The 21,438-nt window shown below is 43.5% G+C and overlaps 1 protein-coding gene across 2 annotated transcripts in view; it reads right to left on the bottom strand.

Annotated features, from left to right (window-relative positions):
• Nucleotides 1–21,438, bottom strand: part of FRMD4B (FERM domain containing 4B) — a 127,096-nt gene that overhangs the window by 6,513 nt on the left and 99,145 nt on the right. For both annotated transcript variants that reach the window (XM_030568715.1, XM_030568716.1), the window contains 9 exons: nt 11,467–11,543; nt 10,076–10,214; nt 9,436–9,577; nt 8,756–8,889; nt 8,553–8,672; nt 6,982–7,210; nt 3,048–3,104; nt 1,347–1,494; nt 174–302 (listed from right to left, as the gene is read on the bottom strand). In XM_030568715.1, the coding sequence (XP_030424575.1) occupies nt 174–302; nt 1,347–1,494; nt 3,048–3,104; nt 6,982–7,210; nt 8,553–8,672; nt 8,756–8,889; nt 9,436–9,577; nt 10,076–10,214; nt 11,467–11,543 (1,175 nt within the window). The remainder of the gene's footprint in view (nt 1–173; nt 303–1,346; nt 1,495–3,047; nt 3,105–6,981; nt 7,211–8,552; nt 8,673–8,755; nt 8,890–9,435; nt 9,578–10,075; nt 10,215–11,466; nt 11,544–21,438) is intronic.

Here is a 21,438-nt window from a genome sequence, read left to right as displayed (position 1 = left end):
TGACTGATGTCCAATTATCCATGTGAAAAATCAAAGGCTGACAACCCTGCCTCTATCTTGGCAAAGGACACACACAACAGGATCCTATTTTTTTTACCCTCTTACACTGTTGATTTTATTTCTCTGCACAAGAGACACATTCCTTCTCAGTGATTTAATAGAACTCAGCTTACTGTAAATGGCTACTACTGTAGGCATTGCGTGTGAGCACCGGTGTTGTGGGCATGCTTCTCCCTCCATAGGGCTGTCGTTCCAGAATTCGGTAAGGACTACTGTGCATCGTCAGAGGGTCCACCCTGTGACTATAAACAGAAGAATCCAGCACGTGGCCATCACCAAAATATCTTCAATAAAATGCAAAGGACAACGGCACTGACATTAATTGCATATTGATCCAAAGGAAAAGATAGACAAGGGTAGAGAAAGCAGAGGTCAGCGTGGCAGCGTCTGCTACCAGTGGTGAAGGTTAGCGCAGTTATAACAGCAAGGAGTTCAAACCCCTCTGGAAGGAAGTTCACCATAGGATATTGTAGGAATAGCTGCTGCCAAGGGACAGAGATGCAGAGCATAAGAAACAGAAAAGGAAGCCGACAAGCCAAGGAATAACACAACGGCACTATTCAAAGTTATAGACATTAAACTAATTATAATTCTATATATGAGTTTGATGTGACAGAGTATTCTGCTTAAATTCCAGGGGAGCACTGATCAAAAGTCAGTGGCCCAGCACTGTCCAATGCACACTAATATTTTTTTTTATACTTATATTCATAGAGCCTGATCCTGCAAGCACTTACTGTCTGGCGTGGTTCCTGAGCCACAGCTCATTAAAGTCAATGGAAATCCTTGCACTGAGTACAAGGTGCATTGGATTGGGCCCACGTTACTTACTAATAGGACTGTCAGTAAGTTAACTCACGGTTATGAGCCCCATAGGCCTGATCCTGTAGAGCTTAGATGTCATTGGGAGCTGAGAGAACTCAGCATCCAAGTGGCTCTGGGAAACAAGCCTCACAAAAGGAGCCAAAGGATGAAAGGGCAGCTGGCAGTACAAAGTTCTTACATGCAACACTTGCCATTCAATCTCTATCCCTTTTACCAGTTGCCCCAATTGAGATTCACCAAAAACTTACAGTTAACATTCAGCCTAGCTTATGTTAACATGATTATAATATTTAAACAACAAATTTAACCACAAGCACAGCGGCAAAGTCCTTTCTGTCTGCTTACATGTCAGACAGGAGAGTAATGGGAAGATCAACCCTAATACCATCAGTCTACATTGTGGTATTTGTTACAACAGATATAAAACCAGGCTCACGCCAACAATATGGCAAGACTAGTACCTAGAATGTCTGTTTTCCAGGAGCTGTTCATTGATGGAGGACTTTCTAAGATGGATTCTCTCCACGCCAAGGGACTTTGGCGGAGGGATTCTTGGAGACAGCTGCACGGAACTCGTTCCCTGCCCTGGTACAGTAAGGGAATCATTGGCTGTTGGAAAGAAACGTGATTTTTTTTTTTGGAAATTCTTAGACACATTTACACACTTATGAAAAAATACAGCTGCATTCTATCCTCTGACCCAGGGGGACCAAGGGTGCAGGAAACTTCCTGAGGTTCAGCTAGCAAATGCTCTCCTCCTTGGGGACCAGGAGAGGATGCCCTCACCCCTCAGGAGCTTCTCCTGTCCCAGGAGCTTTGCCTGCACTGAACTTCCAGGGGACACCGTGGAGTGGCAGTTAATACTGATTTTAGCAATATTAACTCCTGCCGGGAACTCTACAAGGTCACGAAGGAAAAAGTTCTTGGGAAAAGCGATTGCTCATGGGCTCCGCCAGCTGAGCAGTCATACAGTGGCTTCTGCAGAGATGGTGGGAAGGCATGGGGTAGAACTGATTTTCCCCCTATTTCCATACTTTGCCCTTCAATTTTCTCCTCTCTGCTCAGGTCAGATGTGGGCGCATCAGTCCCTAGCTTTAGTACTTTAAAATGACTCCAAGAAAGCATTTTGAAATAAAAATTTCATGAAAATATTTTTCACTATGAAGGACCAACTTTAACTATCTGTAGCCAGGAAAAAAACAGAGATAAGTGTTTTTAGCTGGAAGCAACTGTGAAGACTCAGAGCTTGATTTTGATTTCACTTCTGTTAGGGCTTAATTCTCTGCCCACCAAAGTCAATGACCAAGCTTCCATTGACTGGAACAGGTGCAGGATCAAACACTCGGTGAACATACGGATACACTGAAGCCCTGATTCACATCTCACTCCCACACATGAGAATCAGGTTTAACTCAATTTAAGAGCCAAGGCGTGAGCACGAAGCTGCGGTGAGATCAGAATCAAGCCCTCACTAAGCAGTGAATCACGGTCTGGATAATATTTGTTCCCAAATGATGATGACAAATCTAAAGGAATGTCAAGCCAAGTCTTTTCCAGATGGTGACTGGTCTAATACTAATTGCTAGGGGAAAAAAAATCAAGTACACTAAAACAAAAACACCATATCCCTGGCAAGATGCAGATCACCATTTAACATGCAAACAGATCATTAGTTTCTCCGCATGTTTTAATATTTTAATGATTTAGAACTGCAATGATGACATCTGGGTTGGGCACTTCCTGTCACCTTATGATTGGCTGGCTTAACTGGCCAGATTCCTCCAGCCAGTCATTTGCCATCCAGAAGTGCCCTCCCCTGCCAGTTACTACCGGCTGGAATTGTTTGTTCATGCAGGAGTGATGCGTTTATTTCAGAAGAGCTATCCCATTAAAACAACAATCTACAAAGAAAACTCACTCGCCAGCAGAAAAGCCTCACGCTTTGGCAAATATATGGTTTCAAAGAACAACTTCTGATTAAGCATATTCTTCTCTTGTATAGAATCACTGCTCATCAAAAGGTTCAAATGAACTAAGATTTAAATAGAGGCATCAGAGATGTAGATGTAGGTCAGAATAAGATACTGAAAAAGTTATATTATTATTTATGAAGGGCATGATATACTTTATACTTCATAAACGAAAAAGCGTAAGCGACATACCATCATCATAAATTGTTGTATCAGATAAAGAGCTACTCTCAGATGGGATTGTATCATCTGTAAATGAAAATAAAGGATTTGAGATACAGGATACTCTACAGAGGTTTCTAAATACTCTATTTTAAAATAAGCTAATGGACATGAACTGCAGTATCATGTGATGCCTATGTAGCCTTTCACAATCTGATCATCTTATTTTGCACTGCACTCCTACCTTATTTGTCTACATTGTAATTTAATAAACTACTAAATATGACAACACTTGGGGTTGACTTTTCAACTCCAGTGGGCTTCAGGCAGCTAACCTGTTGATGTACTTTTGAAAAAAACCACTAGGCACCAAATACCTTTGATATTATGGCCTAAGACTACTTTTGAAAATGGACTTTGGGGCTTTTGAAAATTTTACCCTTAGACAAATTCTGCTCTCAGTTACTCTGATGTAAATTGAGAATAATTCCATTGTTTTCAATAGCATCACTTGAAATTTACACCAGTGTTAACAGAGCTGAATCTGGTCCTGGTCACGGTGATTTTTTTAAACACACATTTTGTATTTATTCATAATGTGCTACTGCATACACCAGAGGAGTCTCATCTTTCCACTTGATGCTACGGGTTGCCAGTCAGTAAGGAATCTGATGCTGATTCTTAAACACAAGGAGAGAATGTCCATGAGAGAAGCAGCTGGTGACAGCCAAGGCAGTTGGTTACTTCCACAGCACAGCTGTTTCTTCAGCCCAGTCATCATAAACATAAGTTGCACAAGCTTGTTCTCATGCCTGCTATGCTGGGGGTTTACAAAGAGCAGCCCGTGAAGAGCTTACCAGAGAGGACTACCATACTATCTAGAAAGAACATTTTCATGCCTCCACTTCCTTCCTCTATAACCATAACAAACTCTGGGCGAACTCCTATGGTTCTTATTCAGAGTTCATTCAACTGACTACAACTGTGTAAAAACAGTGTCAACAAAGAGGAAAGATATCAAGATCCGGCTTCATGAAAGGCAAAACCCCACTGCTGAGATAACAATGAATAGGCAACTCACTATTGTACACAGAATCATTCAACATTACAAATATCTGAATGTGTGTGATTCCGGTCCCTGCCTCCAGCCCCCGAAATCTCCCACAACATGGGACCTGGTGCAGAGTCAGGGAAGAAAACTATTAAAAAAAAGAAAAAGACAGAGTTCAGTATGGGAGGGTTCTGGCAGGGATGCGGGAACAATTTGTATAGTGGGGGTATGGAGAGCCATTGAACCAAACTGTAAACCTTGTATTTGACGGAAACCATTTCAAGCCAGGGGATGCGGCAGCACCCCTAGTTCCAGTACCAGGGTGGTGGACGAAAGGAGATTCAGCAGGAAAAAGTGGCAAGGAAGATATTGATTCTGGAAACGGGAAACCTGTAAGGTCAGTATGCATGGGTGACACTAGCAAAACACCCAGATCTACACAAGCAAAGAGTAAAACCTCTCCATAAAGACATATTATTTCCATCCATTTTAGGAAGAGTGCTAAGCAAGTCAGCTGTCTAGCAATGTAACTCAACCCCTCCCCCCACCCCAGTGTTTTTAAACACATGAACCCAGCCAATATATGCTAGGCCATGTGCACCATCTGCTGCACAAATGTCAGACGCTGTGCCATGTGGAAGAAGCACAACCAGAGCCTTCTGCAGCCAGGGTGCGTGTGTGAGTGAATGGCCCATGACAAGTGGCACAGCCTGGAATGACGACTCAAAGTCAAGTACTTGCTTAATCTCCCATCCCCAGAGGACTGGACCATGAACAGCACATGGCTGATTCGACAGACGGAGGCTGCTATTGAATACATAATTTCCAACAAACCATTCCTCAAATTCACAGCTGGGACTGACTTATTGCCACACTCGTCCCCAAAAGACTAATCTTCAGCTTTCGGAAACCACGTGCACAAAACGTGGGAGTGATTATTTCAGAATGAGCATGGCCAGGGATGGTCCAATGGCTGCTGGCAGATCTACCATAAATGATGGTTCTGCTTTTTCCAAGCTCCAAGCAGCCAAGCAGCATTTTTAAACATGTACTGCTTCTAAGGTACTGGTTTGGAGTGCAGCTTATTTACCGATGGGCCAAATCTTGCAGTCACTGCTCAAGCAAAACTCTCAGTGAAGTCAGTTGCCGGACGTTGCGAAATGATGGAGCAAGTTTTTCTGAGTGAGAATCAAAGGATTGCCAGAAGCTGAGAATGGGCGACAGGGGACGGATCACTTGATGATTACCTGTTCTGTTCATTCCCTCTGAAGCACCAGGCATTGGCCACTATCAGAAGACAGGATACTGGGCGAGATAGACCTTTGGTCTGACCCAGTGTGGCCATTCTTATGGATTTGTATCTAAACTCTAAATTCCCCATTTTACACAATTGTGCCAACATGCCCCATGTAGTAAGCAGCTGGAGTTATACACAGATGGTGTATCATGATGTTCACGCTACTTACTAGCCCCTCGGGGATTTCCTGCCTCGTTAGCCCAGTATGTTACTTGTTCTAGAAGTATAAGTACTTCCAAAACTACTGCCTACATTGGTAAGCACAAGGCTAGAAAAGGAATTACTACCCTCATTAAGTCCACTAGAATCTGGCTGTTAGTCCAGCAAACATCCTCCAGCCAATCAGCAATGATAAACAGCCTTGCTTTACCACTTGCTGAAAAAAATTCCAAGTGAATTCTGAAACCAAAGGGGACACAACAGCAGTGGCCTTGGCAGAAAATCTAGGCCATGTGTAGACTCCTTTATGTTGCAATATTTAAAGAGGGTTCTTATTCCAGAAACGAAGAGGGACATTGGCCTCTATACTGACATCCCTCATAGGGATCAGTGGAATACAATATAAATATACTACAGAAAAAGTACATCCTCCTTCTCTACCTTGCTGCTTCCAGGAGAAAAATACATCTCATGGAACAGCTTTTGCTCCGGGCTCAGCAGAATGTGCAAAAAGAAACTGATCAAACATTAACAGTCATATATATATACAGATGTTCCCAGGTCAAGAAGCAGGAAGATGTGTCAGAAAACCATTTATCCGCATAGAAAACTTAAAGAAGACACAATATACATAAGCTTTTGCTATTCCAAAAAACTTCCCTCAATTAGCCTAATGTACTAATTACTGACCTCTCACACAAAGGGGCTGGAATCACATCACGCCTTACTTTCAGAATAGAGAAGGCAGTGACACCTACGTTTCCCTTACAGTCGTTATTTGCAAAGTGATTGCTGCTTTACACGCAGACTCATCACACTGCTACATTGAAGAAGTTAAACGCCTGGCTTATGGAGCTTATATGCAACAATGCACGTTGAGAACACCCCAGCTTTGTTGTTGTCTTATGAGGAGTCAATACTTTTTAATCAAGACATATATTCTTTGCTCCCTGCTTATTCTTCTGACTTTTCCCAGCATTTGCTACCATCCTGCAGAAATATTCATCCACTTTCCTTCCTATTGTGACAATAGGAAGGAAATAAAACAAAATAAAATAAAAACAAGGTGATGAGAATTATAAGGAGGCACTGGAACAGCTGAGGGATCCTTGAAGCTTATTTCAGAAATAAAAGAGCATCTAATACGCTACAGAATAAGGTACCACACCAGTTTCAGCTGAGAAGATGCCACCAGCCCTTCTGCGTACTGCAATTCTTTAGTTGCTGATGTTAGAACATGTCTGCACTTGTGCCTAGCCTCTCCTATGATCTGTTCTACCCACAGCTTATGTACAGCACAGGAACAATCTTTCATGTATACCATGCATTAATTACATCTGCCTTTTCCATGCAAGGGCCATGGAAAAAAAAATCAAATATATAAACAAAACTTGCCACTGAACTGAAGAACATTCTCTATCACCCTCATCAGAAACGTGGGAATTCTTGGTGTTTACCTGACAAAATAAGGGTTGATTTCTGTGTTGGTTTTTTGCCACATTTGATCCTGTATTCATTTATGGAATTTTCGATCTCTTGAAGCTTTTTCATGGCAGCAATGTAATCTTGTTTTCTTTTCTTCTTCACATTTTTGCACATGTCTGGCTCACTGGCAAGTTTCTTCGCAGCTTCCACCATCTTTTGCTGTATGAGGAAATTACGCTCCAAGCTTTGCAAAGTGGGGTCCTGCAGGTTCATGACAACATTAGCTCTTTGTTATTACATGATACTGCAGGTCAAAGTACAAGTAAATAAAATTCAGCGTACAAAATGAAACCTTAAGTGAAAACACAGAAATATCTTCACAAAGAGTATATGGTTATGGTCTAGTACTTAAGAGATTCCTAGGTTCTATGCCTTAACTCCACTGAACTCACTGTGTGTCCTTGGGACGGTTACGCAGGCCAAAATTTTCAAACCTAAGAGCCTAAAGTTAGACATCTAACTCCATGTCAGACATGTAAACAAGTGAACTGATGTTCAGTGATGTTCACCAATAGCTGCTTCGACTGAAGTCAAAGTTTGCAAATATCAGCTTGGAATCTCTCTCTGCTTCGCTTTATGAAATTGATATAATCACAGCTACCTCACAGGGCATCAGAAACTTAGCTAATTACTGTTTGGGTGACAGAAGTGCTATGCAGTGCATTACTGCACGTTGTCAGAAGGATTTAGCACAAAGTACGTTTGTTGCAGCTTTGGGTTACGCCAGCATTGTCATCCAGAGCACAGAGTTCCTGGGACACATGGGTACAAAGTGCCCAGAATCCCACATTCCACTAGGAGAATGAAGTCAGCCAGCACAGCCCTGAAAAGAGTGGATGGAGATGGTGTGCCCTGAGCCTGCAAGAAGTCTTGTTAGTGTTCAGCGCATCCCTCAAAGCAGCCTCTGCCTGTGTAGCTCCTTGAACAGTATAAAGCTCTGCCTGGGTGGAATCTGTGCCCTGCTACGCAGGCGAATCCCCACCCACCGGCACCGTGACCCCTGCTGCCAGCAAAGGGTGCAATTTACAGCCCCATGCAGCTGCAGAAGTGCATCAAACCCAATGTGTGTATTGCGATTCAAAGTCTCAACCACGGTCTAATTCAGAACTTGAGAGCACAGAATTATAGTGCTGGGTGATGTCTAGGGACGGACCCTGCTCTCACTGAAGTCTCTGGTAAAATCTCCACTGATGTCAATGGTGCACGCTCGAGCCCTAGGGGAGCTTGCTGTCTTTCGCCAGACTCCCTTTGAAATCAGTGAGAGCTTGGCTTCAGTAAGGGCAGCAGGATGGGACCCTAGCTGTGGACCTGGATAGTTTTACCCTTGATTTTAGAGCAGACACATGCGCACGCCAACCCCTGCCCAGGTCCCAAAGAGAGGTAACTTACAGCAGCCGATCCTTAATGTTTGCTACCTGAACTGATACATCAGGAACATAAACCCACCAATCACTACCAGCAAGAGCCTGAGTATTAGATGCTGTTTGAGTCCAGGCTTTGGCTGCCCTGTGGGTAGTAAGCTGCCTGAATTTGCTGTACCTACCTCCTCGCTGGGAAGCAGGTTATCGTCCAATTTGAATGCTGTGCCTACACGCCTTCTGACCTGAGGAGGTTTCTCTCCCACGCTCAGAGGATACTCCTTTGGCATTTTGCCAGTCAGCTCCTGCGGAATGGGAAGGACGCTGGGTTATTAACCTGAGGGGGAGGTGTGCCAGCACGTCTCTGGAATTTAACAACAGTCCTCACCGCCTCCCGCAAGCAGATTTTCTTCAGCTCCTCGACTTTCTGCAGCAGCTTTTCTTGCAGCAGTTTTTCTTTCTTCTTTAGTTCCATAATTTTCTCCTTCTTTTGCTCTTCGCTGACCTCAGAATCTTGAGACCCTGAAGCAAGGAGTTACCTTTAATGCAGATTCTGGGGGTAGACCCATTTCCTTCCTTGGCCCAGAACAAAGGGCCCATTTCCCAAAGCTGCATAAGGAAGGTAAAGCACCAAATCCCACTTAAGTTCAGTGGGAGCCGGAGATCCAATTTCCGGTAACTCTAGCTGCTGTCCATCCCCCCATCCACCCTCTCTCTCACACCCACACCAGAGTACACGTGCATAGAAGATGCAAGGTCCATACTTTTAGATGCACCTGGATTGTAGTGAATGCTATGGGTCTGCAGGTTCAGTAAACAGGTACCAAAATTACATATGGGATAAAAATATATGATACAGACACTATCCCGAATGCTCTTTTGTCTCTTCGCTCATTTACAAAAAAATTGGTATGCTATGCTTATAAAATCAAATCTTTATAATCTGATCTACATTAACCTCTACTTCATCACAGCTATGAATGAATGGCATCATTTTCTCCTTTACTGCACACAGGCCTCACAATTTTTTTGACAGAACCTGCCATTGGCTTGAAGTGAAAATGTTACCTGAAGAGATTAAGCTGCCGTTGCTGGCCATAATAAGCTGATTCTTTGCCTCCAAAGTCACAAGTTTGGAAACCTTTGGTGTACCCATCTCAGTCAGGTCCATTGCAATATCATCCAAACTTCTGGCTGAGGGGATTTTTGCCTGAAAGAGGTAAAACACAATCCTGCATCATCAAGTTACTTCAAACTAGCTTCAGAACAAAGGGTCATAGCGATGACATTTCACACTTCTCTTCATAGGAAATTAAGAGCGCATGCAACACCACCGTGTGGGATTTTACCCTTTGCTTTTCATTCCTTGGCATTTTCCCCACAGTCTGGTTATCTCCATAAGGAAAACTCCTTTATTATTTGTATCCTGTTCAAAGTGAATGTGGCAAAGAGGCCAGACACAGGGTAGATTAAACACTGAGCTGTGATAATTCCCCCATTTTGTGATTTCATTTCCACAGCTCTTAACTGGAGGCAGAATAATGTAGCTAGAGCATTGTTATTTGATCTAACAGATCGCATAACAGCTACAAAGCCAATTCATAGGCTTTCTTCCAGGACTAGTTTCTCTCTAGAACAATGCACACTGAAGTAGGTACAAGTACGGGAGTTGAAATTTTTGCTTATGGTAACATGTCTGGTAACTTACTTTGCTTTGTTTTCTGTCCAAGTAAAACTGGTGCTGACTGATTGCCATTACCCAGATGGATTTGATCAGGGAAGTGTTTGCATACCAGGTTTGCACTACAAGTCCGCTCTGTCCAAAGGTCCTTCTGGACACTGAAATTCTATAAGGGTAAAAGAAATGCAGTCTGAGGCTGGTACCTGTTAGGTTTAAAATAAGAGCTGCCTTTTTCTGAACCAGGCAAGACCCAATACGCAGCCTGTGAGCTACGTCCTTTACTGAAGAAAAATCCTTCCTCACCATGTCTGCTGCTGCTATGCTTTCCCCGTGAATCACAGCCATAAAACCTTTCCTTTTTACAACACAGTGAGCTCAAAGGGTGGGGGCTGCTGCTCCTGCAGCTGAGATCAGAAGCAAAGGGATGAACATGTTATAAATCTGCAATAGAGAATGGAATGCAGAGGGATCCTGAAGGGAGAGAGATGGTGCAGGATGTGCCAGGGGGAATGGAGGGGTATCCCAAAGCTCTCAGCACTTCAGCTATGGAAAGGAGATGAAGGGGGCCGGAAGCAGATTGCTGGGTGCAATCAGCATTGATGGAGAAAGAGGTGTGGCAGGGGCGGGGGGAGAGGGCAGAAGGAAGATGGAAACAGAAAGAAAGGGGATTTCTTCAGGGCAAATTCTGGTCCTTTATGGAAGTGACTGTGAAACAAGTGCATGGAAGGGCAGCGTTACTGTGAACTCATGTTCTGACTGGGCACTCCCTCCAGCCCCCATGAACAGGCTGTAGGTCAAAGAGGCGGAAGTCACTGTTGGGCCAGAGATGTACATGAACTTATGGGAGTCATGCTCCCTGTCCTGTTGGCCCCGCAGTCTCCGTGACTCCAGCCACAGTGGAGTCAGCTGCCTCTCTCTGGGTTGGGAGGGGAGCTAAACAGGAGGAAAACAACTCCTCTGCAGGTACTGCAATGCGTGTCTATAAGCATCCACTGCAGCTTACCAGAACCAGGTCCACTGAGAGTATGAGCACACCTGGGAACTGCCCATATGCAATTTGAAACAAATCTCAGAAACTGAGCAGCGTTATAAACACACCTCAAAATGTCACCTCACATTACTGATCAGTCCTGAGGCCCTTTTTGTGCCTTACCAGGAAACTATTTCCTATCATTAGTTACTGGAAACCACAGACCAGATCGGTGGCCCTTCTACAGTCCCGTTCTGCTGCCCGGGACCTGAGGACTGGGCCCTATAACTCAAAGCAAAGAGGAAGATCAAAATTTTATGTCACAATGAAATCCTGGTCCATTGCAGCTCAATGAATGAAATGCAGCTCAATGAACTCGGTCGACACCAGGATTAACTGTCCAATATCTAAAGGTTTTTGGTCACAATCACCACCATTCTGGTCTCACCTGCGCGGATCGTGAACTTCCACAGCAAATTTCTTTTCACGGAAATACAGATTTTCCAGCTGTTTCCATTGAAAAAACTACGAGTATTAGGAGAGAGAAAGAAACAAAACACAGTCACCCCAAGAATCACTGCTCTCCTTCCTCCGTCATATTATTCATTCCAACCAAACCCAGGGGAGCTCATGCTACATCTAAAGATTAACTGTGCCAAAAGTCACTGGTTATGAGATAAAAAGGACCCATAAAGTGAACTTACAATGTTTGTTATAAACAGTGTATTGTAAATTGCAGATCTGAATTGTGCAAGCAGCTGCATTTGCCCATAACACATTTCATCTTGCGGCTAAATGTTCGCGTCTAATCAAACTTTCTGTCTCAGGAGGAGGGCTAAAGTACTTTTTACTCTGATTAAATGAAGAAGCTAATACAAATCGTTGCACACCAGAAGTGAGGTAAAATAATGTGTTCTTCTCCTTCTGGCCTTTGCTCCTCCAATCAGTCGTGGAGTGCACAGGGGAATAACACAGCAACAGCAGCTTTGGAAAAGACATGTTCTAGTCCTGGCATACGCTCAATGAAACCACACTGGGTTTGGGGTTTCGAGAGATTTTTGGGTGGGGTGGGGGAGAGAGAACAGCACCCTGGAAGAGAGTCTGGGAGGAGCAGCTTCAAATATCTCGCTCCTCTAAGCATTTCCTGAGCCTGCAGTTCCTTGGGGCAGAGAAAGATTTTTGTTCTGAGTCTATACAGTACCTAGCACAATGGGTCTGGTCCCTGGGGGCTCCTAGGCGCTCCGGGAAGAAATGTGTTACACAATAAAGAAATGTGTAACCGCCAGCTGGGGACCAGAGAACTGTTCTCTAGGACACCGTTTCCCAAGTCATGGGTTGCAACCCACCAGTCAGTCACAGGAAAGTTCTGGGCCTGGGGTGTGGAACAGGGGTTTGGAGAAATGAGGCCTCCCCCAACGTTCACCAGCCAGTGGCAGCTCCTGTCCTGCAGGGACGGGCCCTGCTGCCCACTCCCCGGCATTGCAACCTGGTGCATGGGGTTGCAGCACCACTCCGGTTTCTCCCAGCCATCCCTCCATCAGGGCTGCCGGGCCAAACCTGAGAAGCGCTGCTACCCTACAAGCCAGGTCACAATACCTAGAGTGGGGAGCCAGGCCAGGCCAAGGGACAGGAGCAACTGTTGGGGGATGGGCCTCCCCTCCATCCCAGGCTGGGATCAGAGTTGTGGTGCTGGTGCAGAGGGTGCTGCTGCGGGTGGTCAGTGCCCCCTCGACGAGGCGAGGATGGAGGAGGAGAAGAAGAAAGATGCTGGCCTATGATTTTGTTCTCCCCGCCAAATCTGGGCCCTGAGTGGGTCACAAAAAAGACAAAATGAAGTCGCCTTAGTAATAAGTTTGGGTATCACTAGTCTAGGACAGCATAACCAGGGAGGCATTTTGCACCAGTGCCCTGAGATCTGAAGCCAGGGGGTTGGAATTCCCTATGGATCTTCTTACCCTACGCCTTCTGCATTGAAAGCAACCTCAGTCATTACCTGAGGGGATAATATAGCAGGTTTTACATCCATTCAGCATGGCACATTCTTAACATAGCTTTCACCCTGTGGTGGAATTTTGCTGCAGAAGGGGGATGATTTTTTCATTTTCAGCAGTGACACCTGTGCAAAGCCAGTCAAAGCCAATGGGGTTACATAGGTGTCACTAAGTGCAGAATCTGACAATGGAGTTGGACAGGTGTAGCCAAAGGTTTAATTTAGCCTGCAGACCCTCTCTTATTGAGATGAAAAGAGTGTCAGAGCCAAAGCTGAGTGCAGGGTGCAGCTGCGGGAGGCAAGAGGAAGAGGAAGAAATCTTTTCGTTTGCAGACTGAGCAACTTTGCTGTGAAAATCACTGAAAAACACTTCTTTCCAGAATATCAGTTTTCCAAAGTCACTATTTCAGGCAGAACCGGGCTTTAAATTTCTTAGCCGATTAATCAAACATTTCATTCACCATCACATATAATATTAATGTTCATCTCTAGGTAATAGTTCAAATGTCACATCACTGTAAGACTCCATCTGTTAAAACACACACAACAAGAAGCAACGTCAAGGTTCATAAAGCTAAATATTACGTCCTGCTTCATTTTTAAATGCACACATCCATGGTCATAAATAAACCATAATCCAGTTCACATGTTTGTGGAAAACTATGGGACGATTCTTTCAGCGACCTTTCACTCTACGTAATCCTGTTTTGCCACAACTTTTCTTTGCCAGAATGGTATTTTATTGTTAATAAACTCTGCTCAATTAAAAAGTGCTGTAATGAGAAATGATCCTTGATTAAAAGACTTCTTCACATTTGCAGATTACTGTTATGTTTTTAACAGTGCTGCTTAAAGGGAAATCAACTCGTTGTATTAAATTAACACAAAAAGCTCCCAGGCATAAAGTAGCAGCTGGATTTTCTAAACTGGATTTTCGAAATGAATTCATTCTACCGAGAATATAAGTAATGCAATATCCCAGATCTCAGTACACAGAGAGAGCTTGAACTCTGCAGCACCACAGCACTATTACATACGGTATCCCAGACACTACATATAGAGGAGCAGAGAAATGCCCCTACTCCTCTCTGAAGAATGTCCATGTGCTGTCATATACTGCACCAACATTTTTACTAAGCATAGCCAGGATACAGAACTACTCAAAATGATACACTTGAATCTCCACACTTACCTAGTTACAAAAAAAAAACACGTGCAATCTTGCTTCCCGTTTGGTTTATAATCCAATTGCTCAAAAGTGAAGTTTAAAAAAGAAAATATACCATTCCCCCCCCCAGCCCGTTTCCCCCAGCAAGCAGCTTTCCGCTTCCCTCTGCTGCTGAGTTTCAGCCTCCTAGGTGTAACTCTGGTTTCACAAGCTTAACTCCCACTGCTGACACATTGCTGACATCACCAGCTATATCAGCAGCAACGCCTCCCCAATCCCACCCTCTCCCCACAGATAGCTAAACACAGAACATAGGAGGAAGTTTCACAGAGGAGAGACATGCTTTAAGACAGCGGAACGCTGCAGAATTCATAGGGGATTTCCATTGAAGTGGCTTCAAATTCAGGATCACTGGTGGCAGCTTTTAATGCACAATCCTACCATGGCCCTTATTCACCTCTGAAATGTAACAGGTTCTACAGGAAGAGTTGTGCTACATTCCAACTGCGCTTCCTCTCAGCTCAAGTCCCACGCCCCGTAAAAACCGATGGGCATGCTTGAAATAAGAGCTCTTTGACGCACAGCGTCCCTCTCTCTCTTATCACTGACTAATGATGAATCCTGTCCCCTTTATCACTTCCCCTGGATTTTTTTCTTTTTTTTTTTTGTGGCAAGGACACCGAATGCTCCCTGCATCCCTGAAGGCTGTGGGAAGCCAAAGTGACTGACACAATCAAGAGACAACCTGTTCTACAAGAAAACTGTGTGAACAAGATGGGGTTTGGCATGTGACTAAGGTGCAATCCCCTCACCTCAGTGACTCTAAGCTCCAGAGAAAAGATTCTGGCCCCCACAAACAGACATCATAAAACTTCAATGTAAATACGGTCTGGGATGGTACGTGAATGGCTGCCAAACCCTGTGGTACTTACTGCAGTTAAGCACATCTGTACTAGTTAGGGCCCCAAGGTCAGACCGGTCCCTGCTGCGCTCTGGAGACGAAAATCTGAGATCCCCCCTCATGGAAACCCCACAGCCTTCTGGTGAGGGGTGAGCTTTGTCTCCTTTCCTCCCCACTATGAAAAAGGCTGTGGGAGCTGCCTCAAAGCTAAAGGACCCCCAAGGAATCCATAAAAGGGAAGAACATGTACACAAGGCCCTGTACCCCATAATTCCTACAGCCCGACTTCCCCACCCCAGTTCCTGTCAGCATGGCTCAACTGCAGTCACACTACTAGATCCCAGTCCCCCATCACAACTGCCTCTGGGAGGCCCAGCTGAACAGGTAACAGAGGTGAGGGCTGCATGATTTTTTCCAAGGATTCTCTGTAGTGTTGGTGGGGGGGCATGAGGGATCTGGACCAATGGAGCGGCCTCTGTGAGTGGGATGGAGCTTCGGAAATGGCCAATCTTCCTGTTTTATGCAGCGGGGGAAGGGAGGAGGTCCCATATGCAGATCTCACAAGTAGGATTTTCAGCCTAGAGATCTGTCATATTCTTCTATAGTCATGTATGTTGATCCATCTTTTGCCAAATCTCTACTATCTTGCTCACAAATGTAAGTAAGTTACACAGCAGGGAAAATTACTTGGACAAGGAATTTTTGCCCCTATCATTCTGTAGAATTTGGTCTCCAATTGATATTTATTATTAAAAGACAATCTGCTAAGTAAAATGGTGTCATTTACTATTTTTGTAGACTCTCTTCTGTCTTCCCATAACTGAGAAATTGCATTTATAAATGGATTGCAGGGCTAGAGAGAAGTTCTGGTGAGACAGCCGTGGGGCATGGAGTTTGTTATTTAGCTCATTTCAGAGATGACATGGGCAGTTTACATTGTTAGCTGGTCATGAGGGCTTGACCTTTTCCCCTGCCCCCATATCTCCAAGTGTATTTGCTCATTTTCAACGGTCTCAACACTGAGCGCTAAGATCAGCCAGCAAGCGGGAATTAAGAGTTACAGCATTTCTTCTATTTAGTGCAGAAAGAGAGTTGCAGTTTAGACATTAAGTCTGTGAGCCAGGAGCTCATGAGTTCTAGTCCTCCTAATTCTGCTACTGACTCCCTATCTGTCTGGGTCTCTGCTGACAACTCTGTAAATACTTAATGTACCTATCGCCCAAAGGTGTTTAAGGGTTAATTAGTTAATAAAGTACTTTGACGTTGAAAATGTTCAGTATTATTATTGGCATTATTGTACAGCCATCGCTGTGTGTAGGGGTTGTCCGTTGAGTGCTTTCAGAAGTACTAAATTCAATGTTAAGTCCCAGTGTTATGGTAACATTACAGTGAAAGTTCATACCACACAGAATTTGGCTATACAAGAGCATTGCCACATGTACTGTAAAAACGTGTTAATAATACGCACTCCATATCAGCGATCTGAGATACAGCACCAAAGTCATTTCACTGCTTTTTGCGCATCGCTCTTAACACTCAGATGTTGTAATAGCAATATGCATTATGCATTTTTTTATTATGCGCCTGTATGACCAAACAGGTAGCAAATGTTGTTGAAAACAGTAGTTCCTAGCAGTTCATAATCTATATGCATTTGACATGTTTCTGTAGCGTGCGCTACTAGAGATGTTGAGAAGTTTATGCTTGCATATGACTTTGCTGTATGTGCTTTATGCTGCATCTATTGACATGAGAAATGCTGAAAATCAAAAATTGTTTTGAAGGCTACAGTTTGCTGTACCAGGGATCTGTGGGTTCATGATATGTAGTTACAGCATATCGTATTTTCAAACAACAACTAAGAAATAATAACCTGTTTGTTAATAACTCGTATGACTAAACAATATACGAGCTACCTAAAGATTTTTCTCTCCAAAACCATCTTGTCTCTGAATTTTCTGTAGGCATATTTAACACACACACACAGTTTTCCAATGGCTTTTAATCTGAAATGGTTTAAATAAAGCTAACTATGCTGCCATACTGTCCTTTTAGAAAGGCATGTGACTGTCCAGGTAATCACAGAATAAGGGTGGGCAAATAATATTTATATAGAGGAACTCAAAAATAAATAAACAAATAAAATCTAATTATCTTCAATTACTGATGAATAAAATAAGGTGTTTCATCAGTTTTTTTTAAAAGGAGTAGAGACAGGCCATAAGGGATGGCCAGGAAAAGAAAGGCCACTGAGGACTGGAGAAAAATCAAAGGGAGTGAAACAGACTTGCACAAATGGCTTACAAATAAGTTTTTCCAGATCAGGGGCCAAATCCAGAGGTCTATACTCCAATAAACTCCCACTTCATAAATCCCTTCCCCACTATACCTGACCTAACTCTGTACAAACCTGTTTTTGAATCCTACCTAATTTTCACCTCTCCTAAAATATACATACAGCAAAATGGAAAGAGTAGCAAACCAATGAGGGAACTTCATACTGGCTTTTGAAGGCAGGAAGACCAATTAGAAATAATTAAAATGTTTTCGCAAACATTTTGCAATCTGTATAAATTGCCTTGCTCCTGGTACATGCACCTGAGATAATAAGTGTTTATAAAAACTCTTCTCCATCCACTTAGATCATTCAAGACCCCCATTAAGCTCAAGGGGAGACATATGTGTGGTTCTAAGTGCAGAATTTGGCCCTGTAATGGTTTGTTAAAGAGCTGAAAAGATCCTCAGACATGCAAAGCTAGTTAGCAATGTTCATAAGCACTAAACAGGACTTCACTTAACCGCAAACACCCGAAGGATTTCTTTGGGTCTGTTTTTAACATACCTGCATTTCTATATCATTCTAAACCTGGTTACATTCATCAGTCCATGTTATGAAGATATAGAGTATTCCCTTTAATAAATCCTCTTCTAAGGAATGTCTGTGCACACCATGTGCTCTTCTGCATCTGTCAGCTGTCCCCCAGCCATCAGTTTAATAACTCCTCTAAAACCTTTTTAATTTTACATGCCAACCATAGGCACCGAGTTCTGCTTCTGTAGGTTCTCGATCCCCCTCCTGCCCCATTCCCATCCCAAACCCTGCCCCAAAGTCCCTGCCCCCTCCCTGCCCCTATTCTGACTCCTTCCCCAAATCCCCTCCCCAGCCCCACCTCTTCCCCGCCTCCTCCCCTGAGCGTGCCACGTGCCTCCACCTTGCCCCCGGAACTTGCTACTCCACCAAACAGCTGTTTGATGGTGGCAAGTGCTGGGAGGTAGGTGGAGGAGCGGGGATGCGGAAACGCTCAGGGGAGGAGGAGGTGATGTGGGGACAGGGCGGTGAGCTTGGCTGCCAGTGGGTGCTCCAGCCCCGGAACACCCCAGTGCCTATGATACCAACAGTCTGGTTCCATTTTGGTTCAGGTGGAGCCCATACTTCCTCCTTTCCCAAAAGGCTCCCCAGTTCCTAATAAACCTAAAACCCTCCTCCCTATACCATCCTCTTGGCCATGCATTGAGACCCTGCAGTTCTGCCTGTCTAACTGGCCCTGCACATGGAACTGGAAGCATTTCAGAGAATGCTAACATGGAGGTCCTGGACTTTAATCTCTTACCTAGTAGCCTAAATTTGGCCTCTAGGACCTCTCTCCTACTGTTCGTTCCCTATATTACTGGTACCTACATGTACCACAACCACTGGCTCCTCTTCAGCATTGCATAGACATCTATCTAGATGTCTCAGTTGATCCGCAACCTTCGCACCCTGCAGGCAATTCACCCTGTGTTTCTCCCACTCATCACAAACCCAACTCCCTATATTTCTAATAATCAAACATATCCTAGGTATACAAGAAAAACATCAAGGAATCATTAGAACTGGAAGTACAGTCAGGCAGCAGCAGAGACCAAAACAAAAAACAACCCCCCCCCCAACCTGCCAACAAATACAACAACAAAAAAAAGCAAATTTAGTATTAAAAATTTTTAAAATAAAGGGAAAGCAGAATAAGCATTTTTCTTCTACATAATAAAGTTTCAAAACTGTATTAAGTCAACGATCAGTTGTAAACTTTTGAAAAACAACCATAATGTTTTGTTCAGAGTTACAAACATTTCAGAGGTATGGTGTTCATAACTCTAAGGTTCTACTATATAGGTAATGCAATAAGCCATAAACTCATAAAAGTTAGGGTTAGTTCAAGAGAAATGTGCTTAATCTAAATCAGCGATGTAGCCTCAACAGGTGGGAAAGGAAGAGAGAGGGAAGGAGAAAGAATCAGCCTTGCTGTACCCTGGTGGAAAACATAACTGCAGTCGATTTATGCCAGCAGAGTCTGGCTCATTGTGCAAGCACTTGTGTGGATTCCAATCATTTGTCCACTGAAGCTTCTAAAGAAAGCCTTTCCTATAATGAAGATGCTGGGTAGAGGCTCTATGAGAGAGGTGGTCATTTCTGATCCGGAAAAACTCTGATTATAGACCGCATTGTTGTACCAATTTAAAGGAAGTGATGCCTTTGCAAGGGAAGCGGTCATTTTCGGCAATATCTGATAATCACTTAAATGCAAAGCAGACTGTGATGAAGCAACTAAAATTAGGGATGTTGGAGAACATGCGTACGTCAGCCAACGATTCACGCAACCAGACTGTGCTATATAGCTCTGGGGAAAATGAAATCATTGTATAGAATTATTTTATTTTTTCTCTGTAAGAAACTTCATCAGAAGAATGGATGCAATTGCATGGTGACACAAATGGATTAACATCATCCTCATCAAGCATTACATTTTCTAGGCACAAATATTTGCTTGAAAGAAATCTTTAAAAATCATATAACTGATTTATTACTAGGAAAAGTTAGAAGAAACTCTCCTCTAGATCTTCTGCTATTATTTCTGAAACAGATCCAGACTTCAAGAAGTGCCAGTGATACTTGGATTAAAACTGAGATAGCATGATGGTGAATCACACCCTAGATTTGTGCTTTTATTGGACTACTTTTTTATTTATCATTAATGGTTTATTTCTATCGTGGTAGCGCTTTGAAGCCCCAGACCTGAACCAGGACTTGAGTGTGCTAGGCACTGTACAAACAAAGCCATTCCCTGTGTGACAGGGCATGCCTATCACATGACTGCCGCTTTCCACAAACAGAGGCCACTCTGAGACCTTCTTGCTTGTCTCAGTACTTCCACCAGGGCATATTGGGACATCCACCTTGGCACTGTTTTCCAGCTTTCTGGTCCCTTCTCAAAAGTGAGGTGGGAACTGAGGGGCGTCTACTCAGAGAAATCACCTTGTCAGCCTCTCCTAGCCTTCCACTCACCTTTTCTCTCTCTTTCTCTCTCAACCCCACCCCATTCCTTTTTTAAGCATTTCCTTCCTGTTTTTCCTTTCCTCTTTTTAAACCTCTTGCCTATTTATTGGCTAATTAACTTCCTTACCTCAGTCTGGCCTGGTAATCAGGCACACCTCAGGCCAATTAGGCCTCCTCACAGGAACCAGGGTCCATCTCTCAGCACTTTATCACACAGCTTACAAATCCAAGTATAAGATGAGAGATAGGTGGATACAAACAGATGGGGGAGTATAAGGAAGGATTGAGACATATTAATTGCAGAAAAACCCTGAAATAATAGAGTGGTCAATCAGGCCCGAAGTGCTGAAGAAAAGCAAATGTACCTCAACATTTTCTATACAAGGCTGATGGCAATATTCCAGGCATGCTGGACTTTGTGGTGAGAGCTCATTTTGGGGGAGAAATATTTACCAGAAGTTTCTAGGAGGCAATTTACTTAATAGACCTATCAGTCTTTTCTGTCTATAGCTTTCTCCAAGAAAATGGCTGGTGATTCCCCAGATCATCTTAACGGAGTGAAAATCTGAAGACTCAAAATATAAAACTTCTAGCTTTGAAAGCTCTGTGATTAGTTTGGCCAAGCACAGCTATTGAATAACAAGATGCACAATATAATTCTAGGGCTGAGCTGAGGACATTTATTGGACTTGGCCAGAACAAGGCATTTACCCAGAACCATATTATCCGCACAATTACGGAGGCTGGAATCCTTAGGCTCTTTGGTTTTTAATACACTGTAAGTGATCATTTGCATAGGTGCATGGAATGTGCACGGAATGTGCCGATTGCATCCTTTTTGTTTTAAGCATCTCATCTGCTGGTACATGTTTTCTCCTTTCAAAAGAAAATCAGAAAACATATTTAAAGTAGTTTGTGCGTGCACATGAGAATGAATATCCTTCTCCAGCCTTATTCACCAGATGGGATCCTATAATTGGACATTGGGTTTTGTAACTAATTTTGTGCTAGTAACTCAGGGAGAGTGAGTTTCTGTATATTAAACCC

Source organism: Gopherus evgoodei, chromosome 7, assembly GCF_007399415.2.
Source record: "Gopherus evgoodei ecotype Sinaloan lineage chromosome 7, rGopEvg1_v1.p, whole genome shotgun sequence".
Lineage (NCBI taxonomy): Eukaryota > Metazoa > Chordata > Testudines > Testudinidae > Gopherus > Gopherus evgoodei.
This window is presented reverse-complemented; position numbering and strand designations above follow the sequence as displayed.